At 44.0% G+C, this 21,118-nt stretch overlaps 1 protein-coding gene across 2 annotated transcripts; it reads left to right on the plus strand.

Annotated features, from left to right (window-relative positions):
* The first annotated feature begins 227 nt into the window (after positions 1–227).
* Positions 228–19,801, plus strand: LOC106564675 (calcium-binding protein 1). 2 transcript variants are annotated; one of them, XM_014130894.2, is made up of 7 exons: positions 228–1,065; positions 15,942–15,972; positions 16,341–16,484; positions 17,656–17,765; positions 18,095–18,169; positions 18,295–18,367; positions 19,470–19,801. In XM_014130894.2, exons 1-7 carry the CDS (start codon positions 385–387, stop codon positions 19,493–19,495), a joined length of 1,140 nt encoding a protein of 379 aa, XP_013986369.1. In that variant the 5' UTR covers positions 228–384; the 3' UTR covers positions 19,496–19,801. The 2 variants fall into 2 exon arrangements, with proteins under 2 accessions (XP_013986369.1, XP_082811435.1); XM_082955309.1 differs by lacking the exon at positions 228–1,065 and adding an exon at positions 13,675–13,849.
* Positions 19,802–21,118: the final 1,317 nt, after the last annotated feature.

The following is a 21,118-nucleotide window of genomic DNA, read 5'->3' on the forward strand; positions in this document are numbered from 1 at the left end:
AACTTGCTTTTTTGTGTCAGCAATTAGACATTGTTCTGGGGGGGGGGGGGGGGGGGGTAGTTACCCCCTAGTACCCTACTATAGAAGCGACTGATTCCTCACTTCGCCTGACACGTAAGGACATCTTTACAATTGCGCAAGCAGGTAGCATTCAGAACTTTATAATTTCACAAGTGAGAGTGTAGGTGGGTGTTCCTAGTTTGCATTGTAGCCTAGGCTAGAGACGCGCGAATAGGCTACTCAAGAGGTGATCCAACAGGCTGCCCTGACTACACACTGGCTAAATGCTCAGCACGACCACACAGGTGCATCTGTCTTAACACGACCTCCTGTCTAGTCCTAGTATCTGCACACAGTAATACATTAAGGGAACGGCATACGACAATGAGCTCCTCTCTTACCAAAAGCGAATCTACCACCTCTCTGCTGAGAGCTTCGGCCGTGCCGGTGAGTCGGAGGTCCGAACATTCCGAGCATCATGGGTCGCGCAGCCACTGCAGTCACATCCATCAACCCGACGGAGGTAAAGATGTACCAGACGAGCCGTGTTGGACCGATGAGCGCGAGGCAAGCGCGCGCAGACCCCTTTGTCAACCGAGCCATGCTGGTGGCAGGACAGACAGGAATGGATGTGATAAACGGGGACATTCCCACCAGCAAAGCAGCCACTACAATGACTGCTACAGCCAGGAAGAAATTAGAGAGCGGATGGATCGGAGCGGGAAAGACCGCAGTAAGTCGTCTAGACACCCACACCACCACCACCACCACCACAACACCTCAAGAGGTGACCTGCCGCCAGCGCATCACCACGGCAACGCACGTCCGGGGCGGAGGTCCTCGCCAACTCCATCCTATACTAAACAATCCGACGATACTGCGTACTTTTTTGAATCAAAGGACAGAATAAATACTGGGTCGTCCACGAGTTTAAACTCGGTCCCACCCGCAACGTCCACGCCAGTTCCCGGCCCCGTTACCAGCCGCACCTCCAAAAGACTCAGCACAGCTCCATCTGAACATGACTCCAATCTGCACCCGATAGTGAAATCAGTCTTCGGGCAGGTACGTAGTAGTCCCGCGTCTAGACAGAACTACAACACATGATTACTCTCGAACAAACATTCAAAGTCAGCACAAGGATTCAACAAGTAAATTAGACTGGGGATTAATAGTCATTATCAATACATACGCCCATTGCCAAAAAACGGCGCGCGACAGAAGTTCCCTTTTTATTCAATAGGAATATATGTATTGTTTTAATTCACGGGTAATTTCTAATTGTCATTTTAGACAACCTTCATAGGGTACACCATCACTATAGTGTAAAACTGACTGTCTCTAACAAAATGCAAAAAGATTCAACTTAATTTACACCGTTGTCCCGTTAATGCATTGGTTTAAACCGCACTCTTATGAATAAACGCGTAGGTGTTTGTTGTGTAACAAAGAAATGGGAAAAAAACACGTTTAAAGTTCCAATGCAGCTGTTTTTTTTTAAATCTCAATATCAAATCATTTATGGGTAACAAATAAGTACCTTACTGTGATTGTTTTCAATTAAAATGGTCAAATCAACAAAAATAGCTTCTTAGCAAAGAGCAATTTTCAAGCAAGAATTTTACTAGGACTGTCTGGGAGTGGTCTGAGTTGGGAGGGGAAAACGGAAAACTAGCTGTTACTGGCAGAGAAGTTTGGAACTCTCCTTCTTATTGGTCTGTTGACACATTTACCGCCTGGTGTTGTCACTAGGCAAGCCAAAACTGCATCCCACCAAAACAGGATGACATTTCACGTGGTCTTGTCTCTTACACTAAAAAGGCTTTATCATAATGTTCACAATTTCACAATATTGTTTCAACCTCATAGTGTGGAAATATATATATCATCTCAGGAAAACATGTTTTTGAACGTTTTTTGAACAGTAATTCATGACACAGAAATGTAGAATGCCTGACAACAGAGAAGGTATTCTGGATTTTTCCAACTGCACTACACAATGTCTCAAACTTGCCCCCAAGATTCCAATGCCTTAATATATTTGAAAGAAGACAGTTTGAGACATATGAATAGTAGCCTATGGCTCAGACAGCTCAGACATGCGTGATATACACACCTAGAGAAAAATGCAATGCTTCACAGTGTCAGGTTGGTCTGGTAGGGTCAAAGGTGAGGGACAGGTAGAGCAGCAACCCAAGCCAAAATGTGACCGGACACCCATTCACCCCTGCTGACTATATTAAAAATGTATGTTCATTTTGAGTCCAAATTGAACTTCCGTGTATCTGATAATTAGTTTGATGGAGGGGTTGGCAGACTACCATGCGTAGCGGTATGAATAAGGATACTCTCATCATGTCTGTTAGGTGGATAAACTTTCCAATCCTGTGGAAATTGTAGCTGTGCTGAACACCCGACTGCACACACGCACACACAAGCATTCACAAGCATACACACATGCACGCACACACACACACACACCACACACACACACACACACACACACACACACACACACATACACACACCCAGCTATTTGTGGTAAGTCACACTCACATCAAGTGTTTAAAAAAGAAAGTGACATTGAACAGTGATAACACTGTGAGAAATTGGGGAAGGTAAAGGTATAATCTACGCTATACTTTGGGGCTGTACACCTACAGATGGAGAGGTGAGGGTGGATGGTAAAAGAAGGGTGCTTCTCCATCTCTTCATTCCTGCATCCCATCTCCTCTACCATCTACAAATACGGAAGCCCTCCTCAAAGTCCTCATACAATAGTCTCATTCCTACTGTGCCTCTGTTGCTCTTCATATAGGATATCCAGTTTTTCTTTCTGCGCTTTGAAATATTCGTCTCAGTGCTGAAGGAGATATAAAGCTCAGGAGCCAATACTTTCCTCGTGTTAATTTGTGCCAGAAATAACTTCACTCAATCTAGGCCAGAGCTCTAATCAGTCACAGGAGTTCCAGGCAGCAAACCCCAATCTATGCAGCACTGCTGTGCTCTATAGTGCCTATCTCAATCTGCTCCATAGTGAGACAGTAGCCCTCTATCACTCTATCCAATCATTATGCTTTGAAATGGCAATACAGAAGGACCTCTAATGACAGTATCTGTTCACACTCGCTTCCCTGTGAAGTTGCTCAGCTGGAGGAGTTTTCAAGTAGAAAAAGTGTGCAAGGTGACTGTGTCACTTGATGCTAGTTACTGAAAATCCGAGACTTGTCACAACGCTCTCAGACTCTTTCAGTAGTATCACATCTATAACTGGATATGCAGTGTGGTTGAGTCCAATTAAGTCATTGCAAAGTTTCAATGCACCTGAGAGTTGTGTTGTGGTGCCTAGACATTGCAAGATGTTCTGTTTGTCTGGTACAAAGGTCGTCTGTGTGTGTGCGTGTGTGTGCGCGCGTGTGTGTGTGTACTTCCCTGTGTGTGTTTGCACAAATGTGCATGTTTGGACCTTTGGTTGTGATACTCTATTAGAAGACACTGCCTTTCACATTTATATGTCACATCTGATCGTGTTTTTTCATTGGCACTGGTACAAGTATACTTTGAATACATGTTTTGATATGGAGTGAGAATATACCCACTGACATTCTATATTTCATATTTCCATCAAGGTCTGCATACAATCCCTACAGAACTTATTCTCTGCCAGTGGAAGCTAAATATAGCATTCCCAAGACCTGATTATAAGAGAGTAGTGGAGAGCAGCCTTTTATTTGGTACTAAAAATATTCATATCCTTTGGTTAATGCGCTACCTGACAAAGCCAGTTTGCAAGCTGGTGACTAAAGCAGGGATTCCTGCATAAGCAAACAAATTATCTCAAGCATCCGTATAAATGGCAGGTTTTCATTTTCTATAGAAGGAATGACTGAAATAGAGGGGCTATGAGGTCATGAGACTAATGAGTGTTTAAGGAGGAATGATTCCTATCAGTAAAGGAACATCTTGACCTAAGAACGACATCGCGGTCTAGGCGTATGAATAAATAAAACAACACACATTTTGGTCAGTCATGATAACAACATCATTACACTCCTACTCTCAGTTCACGGGGAACATAATTATCGCACACGTAACTGCTTTCATATTTTCAGTTCATCTGTGTTGTACTTAGCAGACTGTATGTCGATGTAGTCGTACATTAATTACAGTATATAGGCTACATTTTCCATCGCTACCAATCCAGGTAACAGCAGCACCTTGTTCATGGACAGAACAGCAGTGGGTCTGTGTCCGACCTGGAACTATCACCAGTGACCTTCTGCCTTGCTTCTTAGCCACGATTGGGTCAAGCTCTTCTTTCAGTCTATTCGCAGCTTTCACTGCTGTATTGAGTACTTTATTTGACCTAAAGATACCTGTTCTGAGGAAAGGGAAATATTCATTGGAAGTCTGGGAAAAGAAGTAAATGGATGATAGTTTTCTCAACAATGAGAAAACACCTCTGAGATGAGACCACCAGATGGAGGTGGCTGCTTGCAGTTTGTTAAACAGAGAGTGTGCGTTTGTTTGTAAGATTTGTGTCAAGGATTTGCATTACTATAAACCGTGGATACAAACACAAAGCATTTTCAATGTATTCAAAGTGGTGTATTTGTGTGTACATCCGTGTTTGATAACAGGCGGTGTGTTGGTGCTGCAGTTGACCCAGCTTGAGCTAATAAGTTGCTCATTATTAAACTGTGTTGTGTGTTAATGATTTTGACAATCACACATTAGCAAATCCACAGTTCTCAAACCAAGCCTCTGTGTGTCAGATAAGCAGGTATGTAAGGAATTGGATCAATAGGAGGAGGGATCCGAGCTAGGTGGACAGGCATGCAAATAGACCTGGGTTATGTAAGGAAAACACAGGACTCTATTTTTCCTCTTCAGCTCCCTGTTGTCACAGCATCTGACAGCTCTCTGGTAAAATCACAGCTGAGGCTTCCTTTTCCCTTGCTCCCTTTTCCTGCTGTTGCTCTCTCTCCCTCCTCCCTACCTTCCCTTGTCACTCTTCCACTGAACCATCGCCTCTTTCCCCCTCTCTCTCTCTCCTTTGTCAGTCTCATTCCTTTCCCTTTTTATTGGTTCTCTGACCATCTTTCCATCCCTCCCTTTTTACCCCCCCCCCCTCCCCCCTCTCCCGCCAGGGTCATACTGACCTTGATGAGGTCTGAAAGGGAAAGAGGTTAGAGGGGGGCAGAGAAAATGGAGAGAGATCATGGATGATAGAAAATAGAGAGAAAAGGGGAAGGGAAAGGAGGTGTGGATAAGCTGCTATGATGTAGGTATTGTCGTATGAACCACGTCATTTCAGGTTTCAATATGTCTATCGCCCAAAGACTATTTATAGCCACGGATGGGTATTTATACAGTCCATTAACGGATGGTTGTGAAGGAGCTAGATGTTTTCACTATTCAGTTAAATCCTCATTGAAATGGGAAGGATTAGACCGTGAAATTCAAGAGACTGTGTAATGACGTGTGTGTGTCCGTGCGCATGTGCGTTCACGCGTGTGTTTGTGTGTGAATATTAATTATTAATATTCATGGTAACCTGAGGCTGTCTGTAGCCAGTGGTGAGTGAGTGAGTGAGTGAGTGAGTGAGTGAGTGAGTGAGTGAGTGAGTGAGTGAGTGAGAGTGAGAGTGAGAGAGAGAGAGAGAGAGAGAGAGAGAGGCAGAGAGAGAAGAAAGAGAGAAGTGTTATATTGGCTGGGGTTGTATAAAATACTATGTGCTTTGCTATTTGAAATGTTGACAGCAAACTACTCCCCCTCCATTCTCCTTTTTCATGAGCTTCTCTCTTCACTATCCCTAGCACGGAATGAATTAGTCTCAAATGAAAGATGATAGTTTCCTTGCCATAAAATAACAACCATTTCAACCTAATCAATTATTCACACTTGAATTAAAACGACTGTTATATTTTACCTCAGGAGATGACCAGTCACCATGAAGGTCACCATAGCCTCTCTCTGCCTGGGGTGCTTTTATAGGTCACTGAATGAATGCTCCTCTGGTGATCTTCACATACAGAGCTGTGAGGCTGCGAACATGCTACAAGGTCATCGTCCCAATTCAACTGGTTTCTCAGGCTCAGCTCTCCACCATAAGGAGACAGAGATAAGGGTTATCCATTCTTCAATATTTACCCCCAGATGAAACGAAAATACGAAGAATAAAGCACATTATTCATCTAGTTTCTCAGAAGAACATCTGTGTCTGAAATGTGAATAGTTATGTGAGGCAATGTAGCGTTATAATATACAGTAATAATTATAGGTCATTGGAGGAGGTACAACCTTTTTACAGGGAGACTAATATTTTCATTGTTGTACAGAGGTTACAGAATGAGCCCACACTCACATACAGTACCATAGTATAGTACATTGGGTATAGTACATACATGGAATGAGAAAATACATACCATGACGGCATCATGAGAGATGACGTTATCAGCCCTCCCAGTCCCAGACCCCCTCTCCCTTCTCTCCCAGCTCAGATCTTCTTTCAACTGCGAAAGCAATTATTAACATTATATTTCCTATTGGAATTAGTTGCCTGTCTCTCCCGTGACAAACTGTCTGCGTGTGTGCAGCTTGTTGAAATACTAATGCATGCTTTCCTTTGTGTGATGACTGTGGGTGTTCATGTGACTTGTTATTAGCACACATTATAGAGGGATTGTTGTACGGATGAGTCGATATCAGGAGGTGTGTGAATGCAGTGAGCATGATTGTTTATGTGAATTGGCACCATTACGTAGGTTTAGTAAGCTGTGTGTGTGTGTGTGTGTGTGTGTGTGTGTGTGTGTGTGTGTGTGTGTGTGTGTGTGTGTGTGTGTGTGTGTGTGTGTGTGTGTGTGTGTGTGTGTGTGTGTGTGTGTGTGTGTGTGTGTGTGTGTGTGTGTGTGCTGTGTCTTTGCACTGACATTATGAGAGCCGACGGCTCCTGAGTCTGATTTCTGATGTGTTCTGATGTTCACAATGAGCCTCCGTAAGGGGAAACCGAGAGGCAGATAATAAATGAATGGAAGAGAGAGGATAGACGAGAGATAGGACCTTGGTGTGTGTAACTATGGGAAACAATTGACAAAGTCAAACAGGAAATGATGTTGTTGATTATGTGACCAGTGGCTCCACTGCAGGGGATTGCAGGGATTGCTATCAGCATCCCTGTGGCGCTTGCTGTCTAAAAGCTGAGACCCCTGTAGCTATCTAGCAAATATATGCAGTGATTTGTGGTGTGTGTTTGCGCGTGTGTGTAGTACATGTACGCATGTGTGTGTGTGTGTGTGGTCCATCATTCACATGCCTTTTATGTTCATTCCGTGCATATTCTGTAGAGCTTTGACTTTGATCTCAATACTGTCCTGTCTAGTTTAGCATGACTTTGTGATGAGCGTGCTCCTCTGTGTGTGTACATGTGTGTGTACGAGAGAGGGGGAGGTAGTCTATTGGTTAAGAGCGTTGGGCCAGTAACCGTAAGGTCGCTGGTTAGAATCCCCGAGCTAACTAGGTGAAAAATCAGTCAATGTTTTCCCCTGTAGCAAGGCACTTAACCTTATTTCTCCTGTAAATTGCCCTGGAAAAGAGCATCTGACAAATGACTAAAATGTACATGAAGAGAGAGAGGGGAGGGAGAGAGCGAGGAGAGAGAGGGGGGAGAAAAAGAGAGGGGGAAGAGAGAGCGTGTGTTGTATTTTTAGCTCCACAGCCCCACATCTGTGTGTGTTTAATCCAGTGTATGCATGTGTGTATTTAATCCAGTGTATGCATGTGTGTGTTTTAATCCAGTGTATGCATGTGTGTGTTTAATCCAGTGTTTGCATGTGTGTGTTTAATCCAGTGTATGCATGTGTGTGTTTAATCCAGTGTTTGCATGTGTGTGTTTAATCCAGTGTCTGCATGTGTGTGTTTTAATCCAGTGTATGCATGTGTGTGTTTAATCCAGTGTTTGCATGTGTGTGTTTAATCCAGTGTATGCATGTGTGTGTTTAATCCAGTGTATGCATGTGTGTGTTTAATCCAGTGTTTGCATGTGTGTGTTTAATCCAGTGTATGCATGTGTGGGTTTAATCCAGTGTATGCATGTATGGGTTTAATCCAGTGTATGCATGTGTGTGTTTAATCCAGTGTATGCATGTGTGTGTTTAATCCAGTGTATGCATGTGTGGGTTTAATCCAGGGTATGCATGTGTGGGTTTAATCCAGGGTATGCATGTGTGGGTTTAATCCAGGGTATGCATGTGTGTGTATCTGGATTAGTGTCTCCAGTGTGTTGCTCGGGGGAAGGTAATATGTTAATGAGCTTCTTTACCACTTTCTCTTTGCAGAGATGGTTTGAAACAGTACAACAGAGTGAGGGAGAGAGAGACGGGAGAGGGAGGGGGAAAAGAGGGAGAGACTGGGGGAGAGAGAGCGAGAGAGAGGACGGTGAGCCAATGAATAAAGCAATCTTGCATTTTCTGCTTTGAGCGCATGCATCTCGCTAAGACATGCCTGCCTCCTCTCCCTCTCATGTCTTTGTCACTTTGATCTTTCATTCTTTGTTGCATTTCTTTGCTTTCCTCCATTTAGGTTTACCTCCCCTCTTCCCTCTCTTCCTGTGACTCCCAGTGTCCTTCCCTCTAGGTCCTATGTTGATCCTGTGCAAGCGCACTCTCCCGCTCTTTCTCTGTGCGTCTCTCTCTCCCCCTAAATTCCCTCATCTTAGTTTCTGACCCACTGGACCCCCCTTCTCTTTATCCCATGCATAGAAACATATGCACATGCAAACACACACGCAAACGCATGCACACACACCACACAGGCATACTAACACAGACACGTTTAGAGACGCACCACACAGCGAGAGGGACTTCACCATGGGGAACTCTGTCAAATCTCACTTCTCCAAGAAGGTAAGGTTTTGTGTACTGTGTTCTGGCTGTGGTCCACCTGAACCTCTGACTGTCTGTGGTGCATGTCACACTATGTGTCCTTAACTTGACTGCAGGCTATTGGACCACACTGGACCTTTTTGACCCTGGGATTGTGTCACGGGAGGTTGGTGGCACCTTCATTGGGGAGGACGGGCTCGTGGTAATGGCTGGAGCGGAATGAGTGGAATGGTATCCTGGTTTCCATGTGTTTGATGCCATTCCATTCGTTCTGTTCCAGACATTATTATGAGCCGTCCTCCCCTCAGCAGACTCTACTGGATTGTTTACAGTAGTGTTGGACTGTGAGAGACTCGGTTTTAGAGCACACTGCTGTATTGACCGTGAGAGACTCGGTTTTAGAGCACACTGCTGTATTGACTGTGAGAGACTCGGTTTTAGAGCACACTGCTGTACTGACCGTGAGAGACTCGGTTTTAGAGCACACTGCTGTATTGACTGTGAGAGACTCGGTTTTAGAGCACACAGCTGTATTGACTGAAAGAAACTTGGTTTTAGAGCACACTGCTGTATTGACTGAGAGAGACTCGGTTTTAGAGCACACTGCTGTATTGACTGAAAGAAACTCGGTTTTAGAGCACATTGCTGTATTGACTGTGAGAGACTCGGTTTTAGAGCACACTGCTGTATTGACTGTGAGAGACTCGGTTTTAGAGCACACTGCTGTATTGACTGTGAGAGACTCGGTTTTAGAGCACACTGCTGTATTGACTGTGAGAGACTCGGTTTTAGAGCACAGTGCTGTATTGACTGTGGGGCATCTCAGTCAGACTTCTGGTCTGAGGAGCAGTGCTCCCGCTCTTACAGGCTAGTTGTGAATATTAGAGGAGACAGGACAACCTAGTATGTCATGCTGTTGTCTCATCCACCCCACTGAACCACAGTAACTAAAATAGCCCGCTGACCAGCCTAGAATACCGACTGTGATGCTTGAAATCATTTGTGGACTGGATGACGACAATACCACTTTACCACGCACTAGGACTGTATTGTGTCTGCTTTTCCATATTTCATAGATATATACCAGATGGACATATAACAGTTTTTCCCTACTGAATGTCAGTTGTGCTGGAGTGACTGTGTTGGAGTCCTCAGCGTAGCCAATGAGGCTCAACCGTCACTCAACCGTAGTCGACAGTGTCTAGTTGTGTCCTGGAACCCGCTAGCTGGGATGAGTGGTGTCAATGAGCAGGTTCATGTCAAGATCGACCACACGAGTCAAAGGACTTAGCCCCAAACCAGCGCCACCACTTCACCCCTTTAGAGGGGATACAGTGGCGCGGACAAACCAACAGGTGGCGCCATCCTGTTTAAGCCTGCCTGCAGGAGCGCCATGCACCGTAACATGATTTTAGCAGAAACCTTGTTAACACAGGTTGTTTTTGCAACCGGCTGATGTTCATTGTTCCATACGTGGACTACAAACTGGATTTGACTGAGCGGCATGTACAGTGCCTTGCGAAAGTATTCTGCCCCCTTGAACTTTTCAACCTTTTGCCACATTTCAGGCTTCAAACATAAAGATATAAAACTGTAATTGTTTGTAAAGAATCAACAACAAGTGGGACACAATCATGAAGTGGAACGAAATTTATTGGATATTTCAAACTTTTTTAACAAATAAAAAACTGAAAAATTGGGCGTGCAAAATTATTCAGCCCCCTTAAGTTAATACTTTGTAGCGCCACCTTTTGCTGCGATTACAGCTGTAAGTCGCTTGGGGTATGTCTCTATCAGTTTTGCACATCGAGAGACTGACATTTTTGCCCATTCCTCCTTGCAAAACAGCTCGAGCTCAGTGAGGTTGGATGGAGAGCGTTTGTGAACAGCAGTTTTCAGTTCTTTCCACAGATTCTCGATTGGATTCAGGTCTGGACTTTGACTTGGCCATTCTAACACCTGGATATGTTTATTTGTGAACCATTCCATTGTAGATTTTGCTTTATGTTTTGGATCATTGTCTTGTTGGAAGACAAATCTCCGTCCCAGTCTCAGGTCTTTTGCAGACTCCATCAGGTTTTCTTCCAGAATGGTCCTGTATTTGGCTCCATCCATCTTCCCATCAATTTTAACCATCTTCCCTGCCCCTGCTGAAGAAAAGCAGGCCCAAACCATGATGCTGCCACCACCATGTTTGACAGTGGGGATGGTATGTTCAGGGTGATGAGCTGTGTTGCTTTTACGCCAAACATAACGTTTTGCATTGTTGCCAAAAAGGTCAATTTTGGTTTCATCTGACCAGAGCACCTTCTTCCACATGTTTGGTGTGTCTCCCAGGTGGCTAGTGGCAAACTTTAAACGACACTTTTTATAGATATCTTTAAGAAATGGCTTTCTTCTTGCCACTCTTCCATAAAGGCCAGATTTGTGCAGTACACGACTGATTGTTGTCCTATGGACAGAGTCTCCCACCTCAGCTGTAGATCTCTGCAGTTCATCCAGAGTGATCATGGGCCTCTTGGCTGCATCTCTGATCAGTCTTCTCCTTGTATGAGCTGAAAGTTTAGAGGGACGGCCGGGTCTTCGTAGATTTGCAGTGGTCTGATACTCCTTCCATTTCAATATTATCGCTTGCACAGTGCTCCTTTGGATGTTTAAAGCTTGGGAAATCTTTTTGTATCCAAATCCGGCTTTAAACTTCTCCACAACAGTATCTCGGACCTACCTGGTGTGTTCCTTGTTCTTCATGATGCTCTCTGCGCTTTAAACGGACCTCTGAGACTATCACAGAGCAGGTGCATTTATACGGAGACTTGATTACACACAGGTGGATTCTATTTATCATCATTAGTCATTTAGGTCAACATTGGATCATTCAGAGATCCTCACTGAACTTCTGGAGAGAGTTTGCTGCACTGAAAGTAAAGGGGCTGAATAATTTTGCACGGCCAATTTTTCAGTTTTTTATTTGTTAAAAAAGTTTGAAATATCCAATAAATTTCGTTCCACTTCATAATTGTGTCCCACTTGTTGTTGATTCTTCACAAAAAAATTACAGTTTTATATCTTTATGTTTGAAGCCTGAAATGTGGCAAAAGGTCGAAAAGTTCAAGGGGGCCGAATACTTTCGCAAGGCACTGTATCTATAGAATGGATATATTGGACTTAGTTGTACAGTATCTGCCAGCGCTTACATGCTTAGTCTTTGTACAACAATGACAGCCACAGTTCTTTAGCTATCTAGTACAAAGATAACTGCACAATAAAGACATGATTTCATGTTCAGTGGGAGCGCTGGTTCACCATGCATCAGAGTTTTAAATCCCCTTCGGCAGCTGTACATCCTTGAGCGTGTACAGTACAATATGACAAGCAACAGTTGAAGCCATCTGGTAAATAGGGAAGTTACTTCTTGACTGATTCTCACCTTCCAATATTGTTCTAGCTGCCTTTTCAACGTCATCATTTTTAACATACGTCTCCGCATTAGTAGTGATTTTGGTGACACGCTGGACCTTCAGAAAATCTGCACTGCTTCGTGCATCACTTGCTCAGATTACCCAGTGGACAGTGTGATGGGGTGCACTGTAGCAGGGCAGGAGCTGGCGCTAAAAATCCCATAGCAACAGATGGAGTATGAAGGTCACCCAAAATATCCCACCAAGCTAATTAAAATCCCACCAAGGGAGGGAAGGAAGGATAGTGGGGCAGGGGTAGAGAGAGAGCTGTCTCGCTGCTGAGAAAGGCTTTTTTGGGGGAAAACAAACAATGGAGGGAAATAGAAGCATGTCCTTCTTAAGTTGCCAGCTCAGTGTTCCTTGTATAGTGACCCTTTTGTCATAAGCCTGTCAGCGTTCCGGTCTCTGAACACAGCTCAGCTCTGTCCACTGATGCCACTTTTCTGTTTGTCTGTCATTCGACTGCAGAAAGGTTGGCCCTTATTTGCCTTGTTGCAGATTAATATTTGTAAAGGTTTCAATGGTGGCTGATGTTCCCCTCTTTAATTAACCTGAGGCTCTGTCTGTAATTGGGGCTGTGCATTGTGTGGCCTGCTGCTGCCCCGTGGTCCACAGACTAATTGGTCATTATAATGTAATGGCTGGATGGATTTGATTCCTTCCATCATTGGGACAATGGCTAATTGGAACGAGCACAAATAAGCCATCCATCGCTTTCATATGCAAGTGGCTTTCCTGTCATGAACTTAACCCTGTATTTAAAGGTTAAATGGAGATTAGACAAAATGATGTATTGACAACCCTACATTTTTAACCAGTAATGAGTGTGACCATTTCTGGGGTACCTGTCACATGGAACACTGTACCACTACTAAACTGTGCCTGTCAAAAGCAATGGCTTGCAGATATTTGTTTGCGTCTTCCTGCGTGTTCTCCCGTGGATTGGTCTGATTGTCTTAGTTAGCTGTTGTGTCTCTTTGATTGTAGAAATCTGGCAGTGTGCTGAGTCAAATAAGTGTCCCCAGCTGCACAGAGAGCATCTTTAAGATGGATGGATGGGTGGCATTCAGTGCCCCGTTCACTGAACCCAGCCCCTGACTGTGTTCCTTTCACATGACTGACACCCTGACCAGCTCATTACCATCCTGACCTCTGACCTCACAGGGACTAGCAGACCTCAGCCTCTCTACCTCCACCTCCACCTCCACCCTCCCTCATGCCAGCTAGCCTCTTGTTGTAGTCTGACTCCATGTTGTCCATCCACAAGCTGAGTCACAGTCTGTGTCCCTGTCTCTGCCCCTGCGCCTCTATCTCCTGGCCCCACACCCTGGATGTCTGTGGCCCCAGGACCAGAAGAAGAACTACAGAGCAGTGCAGTCCTGTGAGGAGGGGACTGGGGGGGCCTATCTTGAGCCACTAGTGGCTATGGCTCAGAACGGAGGCAACATGCACAACATACTGGGGCCTGCCTGCATCTTTCTACGCAAGGGCTTCGCTGAGAGCCGGCAGGCTGTACGTAAGTCCAGACACAGACAGACACATGCCCATGATGCATGCAGAGACACATTTACAGTATGTAGCTGCACCTGATAAAACAGTGTTCACAAAAGCTTCCACACAATCATACAGACATTCTGTCTTTGTCTGCTTCTTTTTCACCCATGTTGACCAATACACTCCTTATGGACTCAAAGAAGAAGGTAATGGACTCCAAATATTTGCAGTAACCTACGAATAGAATGCCTGCCAGTTGGTGTGAAGATAAGTGTATGCGTATGCGACTGTGTGTGGGGGTGTGTGTGTGATGGCACTCATTGCCATTTGTGTCACGCTGATAGATTGTAAGTCCTTGTGGTACACCCAGTATTACCATGACAGAATGCCACCCTGAGTACTAAAGTCTGCGTGGAGCAGCGGGAGATGTCTTCAGCTGTCTCACTCTCACTGTGATCAGTGGCAAGGCCTTGTCGTTAAGGGAAGATGTGCACTGACCTCTCCTTGGTAGACTGGCACCGTTCATAGCCTGCCCTGACGATGTGCTCTGTTCTGGGGATGCAGGGGTGGAGGCGGGGTCGAGCTACTTCAAAGGCTAGTCTTTAAACTTGAGAGAGAACAAAAAAGGAACTCCTTCAGTCCTTGTTCCCTCACGACTCACCACCAACCTTCAAAGGTGGCATGTACCTCTCACCTAAGTAGATGGGCTACTCAGACAAGCGTCAGACAAATTCTCTAGACTAAGTTGCATTTGGGTAGCCTGACAACTCACACTAAATTCTTCCCCTGTTTTTTGGTTCGCTACATACTTTAGTCTGAGACTGCTAACATTGAAGTAATTTGTCATGACAAAGGGCACGAGGGGCGTTGTCCAAAGAAAGACATCAACGATTGGATCGTCTCTAACTAATCAGTATCAAAGCCAATGAAGCTTTGCACTACGTGTGTCCTGGCCGAATACATTGGTTTCTGGACCAATCAGACGGCTCCAAATGTGTTCGCATTCGGTGAAGGGTTGGGGAGCTACTCAGATCCAGACTTATTGCGGAGAAGAGTAACGTCAGTGGGCGTGGCATGGCATTTGGCCGGAGCAAGGAGTCTGGGTAGCCAGGCAAGCGTTTGGGTTCATCATTACATGATTTATCACAAGAAAGGGGTTGCACACATGACAAAGGTACTCTATGATATATTATACTGAACAAAAATATAAACGCAACATGTAAAGTGCTGGTCCCGTGTTTCATGAGCTGAAATAAAAAATACCAGACATGTTCCATATGCACAAAAAGTGTATTTCTCTCAAATTTGGTGCACAAATTTGTTTACATCCCTGTTAGTGAGCATTTCTCCTTTACCAAGATAATCCATATCCCTGACAAGTGTGGCATATCAAGAAGCTGATTAAACCGCATTATCATTACATATATGCATCTTGTGCTGGGGACAATAAAAGGCCACTCTAAAATGTTCAGTTTTGTCCCTCAACACAATGCCACAGATGTCTCAAGTCTTGAGGGAGTGTGCAATTGGCATGCTGACTGCAGGAATGTCCACCAGAGCTGTTGCCAGAGAATTGAATGTTAATTTCTCTACCATAAGCCGCCTCCAAAGTCGTTTCAGAGAATTTGGCTGTATGTCCAACTGGCCTCACAATCGCAGAACACGTTTAACCACACCACCCCAGGACCTCCACATCCAGTTTCATAAACTGCGGGATCGTCTGAGATCAGCCACCCGGACAGCTGATAAAACTGAGGAGTATTTCTGTCTGTAATAAAGCCCTTTTGTGGGGAAAACGAATTCTGATTGGCTGGGCCTGGCTCTTCGGTGGGTCTATGCCCTCCCAGGCCCACCCATGGCTGCGCTCCTGCCCATTCATATGAAATCCATAGACTAAGGCCTAATTCATTTATTTCAATTGACTGATTTCCTTATATGAACTGTAACTCAGTAAAATCGTTGAAATTGTCGCATGTTGCGTTTATATTTTTCTTCATTATACTATTGTTGAATTGATCATATCTGACAAGAGTTTTGTAGCGTCATGAGTCAACACCTGAAGAATGTCACTTGCTGGATCCTGACCCTGTCTTGTAATTCTTTACAGGATAGAGAGCTGAGGCCGGAGGAAATGGATGGTAAGTATCCTTATACAGGAGCATACAGTTTAAATGACAAAGAGCCTTCATATTGCATGGTATTGCATGGTATTGCATAGTCCAGATCGGGCTGTAGCAGTCCTCACTGGTTTAGATGCAGACCAACAAAGGGTCTGACCTTGGTAAACTTTCATTGTCATGTTGTGTGCCTTTAAGTGCCTTTCCATGAACTTTTCTGCCCAAAATCATCATTGAGCCTGCGGACTGTTCCAAGCTTACACAAGCTTACCTCTCACTCTCATGTTCATTATACCACTACACTCATTGTAGTAGTAACGATAAACTAACAATGATTTTGATAATGTGGTTGAAAAACCCATTTCCCAATGTGTGTCTCTGTCTCGCAGAGTTGCGTGAGGCTTTTAAAGAGTTTGACAAAGACCATGATGGCTTCATCGGCTGTAAAGACCTGGGCAACTGCATGAGGACCATGGGCTACATGCCTACTGAGATGGAGCTGATTGAACTGAGCCAGCAGATCAATATGAACTGTGAGTAACTGTGTGTGTGTGTGTGTGTGTGTGTGTGTGTGTGTGTGTGTGTGTGTGTGTGTGTGTGTGTGTGTGTGTGTGTGTGTGTGTGTGTGTGTGTGTGTGTGTGTGTGTGTTTAATAAGATAGGGAGAATGTCGTGAGCGTAAAGGTCCAGTGTTCCTTTGTTCTATGATATTTCCTCTCCCTCTCTCTGTCTTTCTCTCTCTCTCTCTGTCTTTCTCTCTCCCTCTCTCTGTCTTTCTCTCTGTCTTTCTCTCTCTCTCTCTGTGTCATTCTCTCTGTCTTTCTCTCTCTGTCTTTCTCTCTCTCTCCCTCTAACACTTTCCTTTTTAACTCTCTAATTACCCCTCTTTCTCTCTGTCTTTCTCTCCCTCTCTGTCTTTCTCTCTCTCTGTCTTTCTCTCTGTCTTTCTCTCTCTCTGTCTTTCTCTCACTCTCTGTCTTTCTCTCTCTCTCTGTCTTTCTCTCTCTCTCTGTCTTTCTCTCTCTCTCTGTCTTTCTCACTCTCTGTCTTTCTCTCTCTCTGTCTTTCTCTCTCTCTGTCTTTCTCTCTCTCTGTCTTTCTCTCTCTCTCTGTCTTTCTCTCTCTCTCTGTCTTTCTCACTCTCTGTCTTTCTCTCTCTCTGTCTTTCTCTCTCTCTGTCTTTCTCTCTCTCTCTGTCTTTCTCTCTCTCTGTCTTTCTCTCTCTCTGTCTTTCTCTCTCTCTCTGTCTTTCTCTCTCTCTGTCTTTCTCTCTCTCTGTCTTTCTCTCTCTCTGTCTTTCTCTCTCTCTGTCTTTCTCACTCTCTCTGTCTCTGTAGCCTTTTCCAACTCTCTTTTATTATTTCCTCTCTCTATCTCCTCTCCATCCCCTAACACACACTCAAAGACTTTCAGTCACCATTACACACAGGCCTCTGAACATTCAAGGTCCAGTACCTCTGACGTACATCCTTTTAACAATTATCCCTGAAAGGAACATAAAATCACATCCGTCCAATAAATACTCTGTGAGCTTTGGGAACATTAATGGCTGAATATGACGCTGTAGATGTGACAAATAGCATAAGTCTTGCCAGCTTTGTCTTTCTGTCCTCTTTCAAGGTTGCATGTTTCTGTCATTGTGCAAATGTCCCTGTAGATGTATTCTGTAGAAATTAATGTTTCCTATATCCTCTATCTCACACAGTGGGAGGACATGTTGACTTTGAGGACTTTGTGGAGCTGATGGGGCCAAAACTTCTGGCTGAAACAGCAGATATGATCGGGGTCAAGGAGCTGAGGGACGCTTTTAAAGAGGTGAGAATAAGGGATGGAGAGAAAGGGGGTGGTATGGAATGAGAAAAGAATAAGAGAGAGAGTGATGGAAGTACAGTGAGAGGGAAAGGAAGATAATGAAAATAGGAAGATAATGAAAATAGAAATTAGATAATAGAGAAAGAAAGTACCAAATCCAAAGGCAATGAAAGAAAGCTAGAAAGGTTTAAGCTAAAGGAAAGTTGATTCAATGAGGAGAAGCACTACATACAAGGGGAACTCAGTAGTCATTTGGGAGAGATGACGGTGTTTGGAAAGGGCAGAATACAATATTGCATGATTAACTAGTTCACTATTAATTACTCGTTCAGTTTGACACCAACGGTGATGGCAAGATCAGCACATCAGAACTCAGAGAAGCAATGAAAAAACTTCTTGGTCAACAGGTAAGAAAAGCAGTCTTTCTGTTTGTGTGTTCTTTCACTCAACTTGTCCACCTATCTGTCTGATCCTGTCACTGTAGCCTACATCAGAGTAGTGTTATTTCTCGGTTCTTTCCCTGTTCTGCTAGGTTGGTCACAGGGACCTAGAAGACATCCTGCGGGACATTGACCTGAATGGAGATGGTCACGTAGACTTTGAAGGTGAGCTGTCCAAGTGGGTTCTACGATGCCTCCTTATAGGACGTTATTTGACCGGTATTATCGTCATTGTTATTTTGTTGTATGAAACATCCCAGTGGGCACGAACTGGTTGAATCAATGTTGTGTCCACATCATTTCAACAAAAGTCAAACCTGGATTTGAAAAAGTCATCAATGTTAAGGAATTCCTTGGAATGTTTGTCTCTTTTTCACCCAATTTTTAACCTAAATCCAATGACATGGTTCAAATTGTTGTTGATTTCACGTTGAATTCACGTTGGTTGAAAACTCTATCAAATGTAAATCCAAACTAGATGTTGAACTGACGTCTGTGCCCAGTGGGATTAAATTGCAGCACCTGACAAATCCCTCTCCACTGTTCATATTCAACCAGCCCCTTTGGGATTGCTGATATTGCTCAAAGTGAGCTACCTCATAATAACAAGTCTCCACAAGATTTTCTAGCTTGCTTTATTGAACATAAAGCAAGCTAGAAATCTTGTGGAGACTAATCCCTTCGGACACTCTCACATACTCAAATACAAACACAGTGCACAAACACTCGCTGTCTCTCTACCGCTCACACACACTCTCTCAATCACACACACACTCTCTCTCCAGCTTCACACTCACATTATCTCTCTCACACACATACAAGCACATTCACATGCGTAGACACGCTGCCTCAGTGCCAATCCTCACACTCAGTTTGAGTCAGGATACTCCAGCGTCATGCTGAGAGTGAGGCGGGAGGATGAAGGGCTGTCTGTCAGATTATCTCCACACCAAGGGATTATGTCACCTCATAGATGACCAAGAGAACAAGGAAAGCATTTTCTCTCTCTCAAGACAGGCGGGAGAAAAATAGCAGTGTGCGGCTATTCTTCCGAGAGTCATTACCCACTAAATCCATCCAGGTTTAGGATCCCCAGTGCTCATTTAGAAATAGAATTGTTGCTATGAAAATACACCTTTATTTTTATTGGCTGATAGCAGCGCGTACAGTTCTTCAGAGCGCCATGCTCTTCAGCCCCTACACTTGATCTAAATCATGTTCATTCTCTATCTCTGTTGTTTTATTCATCTTTCTCCACACCCCTCAGAGTTTGTACGTATGATGTCTCGCTGAGTGACAGGTTAAGCACCTGCAGGTCACGTTTCTGACGGGCCCCTTTTCCTGGTAAGAGAGGAAGAGAAGGAGAAGAGATGCCGGAGTCCTAACCAACGGACCACTTACCTCTGACTTCTGTACAACAGAAGGGGAAAACGACATATCAACAACCGCCCTGCTACTGCCACATCCGAAGACGAGCACAGAAGCTGACGGAACAACGTCAGCGATCATGATGCTGTATGCTGCTGTCTTTTAGAGCAAAACAGAACAACAGCCAGCCTCCCACAATTTTACACTGTACATTTCCGATATTAGAGAAAACATTTGTAGGTGTTTACAGGGGCTAAAGAGCAATGTGATGTTTGAGCTACTTACAATCATTACCATGGTTGGTTAAGGCTGTGGGAAAGTAAAGGAGACACATTGACATTTTTAGCATTTTCTCATGCTAGCGTCTCCCATAACTAACCTAAAGCACTATATTCCCCTCTGGGGCTTTGTACTGCTCAGCTAAACTTTTTAATGGCAATATTATTTCAATGTACCTACTGTCAAAATATGTATTGTTCATGTGTGCTTTCGTGTATGTTTGTGTGTACCTCAATTCTCCCATATTGTACGATTCCATATGTCTTAAGCTTCTGTAGAGTTAGTTTCAAACCCAAGGCAAATGCTAGCCAACTGTCTCTGTCTTGAAATACATCTCATGTATTAGCGCTGATGCACTTCTTCAGATTTTATTATTATCAAACACATAGAGTTACATTATACAAGCTTTGAACATAGATGGGCAACTGCTTTGATAAAGGAAAGAGCATTTTCATGAAAACCGAAGACTGGGGAATGGGGTAGCAATCATAATTCAACTGTTTACGTCTGGCCAACCCAATACCCAAAAATGTGCACATTGTTTTGCATGAATACTGAGATTGCAAGCTCCACTTTTGTTTTAACCAGACACACTGTCACGCTGTCACTCCATACAAATCAACAATGTGCACCACAGACAAGCATACACACTGTAATTTATTGTGGTGATCGACATAACATTGAAACCTGTGTCTCTCTATGTGTGTGAAATCAGTGTGTATCTCTGTACTGATGAGAGTGTGTTTGTGTTTGAGTGTAGAACTTGTGAGTTTTTGTGTGTCTCCCTTATGCAGTCTTATTTGTGACTTGAATTTGTCTTGTGCGATTCTATGCATGCCAAATACTAAAACAATGTGTAGCATAGTAGTTGAGAATAAAGAGCTTTATTGCAATTATACACTTTGTGTGTGTGTGTGACCTTGTCTATCTGCATTCAGAGCAGAGAGCAATCAGACTGGACCTGAGCTAGTTGGATATACACTGAGTGTACAAAACATTATGAACACCTGCCCTTTCCATGACATAGACTCAGGATTTTCAAGCCTTGAGACAATTGAGACATGGATTGTTTATGTGTGCCATTCAGAGGGTGAATGGGCAAGACAAAAGATTTAAGTACCTGTGAACGATGTATAGTAGTAGGTGCCAGGCGCACCGGTTTGTGTCAAGAACTACAACGCTGCTGGGTTTTTCACACGCAACAGTTTCCCGTGTGTATCAAGAATGGTCCACCACCCAAAGGACATCCAGCCAACTTAACAGAACTGT

The sequence above is a fragment of the Salmo salar genome, chromosome 01 (genome assembly GCF_965601325.2).
Source record: "Salmo salar chromosome 01, fSalSal1, whole genome shotgun sequence".
NCBI lineage: Eukaryota > Metazoa > Chordata > Actinopteri > Salmoniformes > Salmonidae > Salmo > Salmo salar.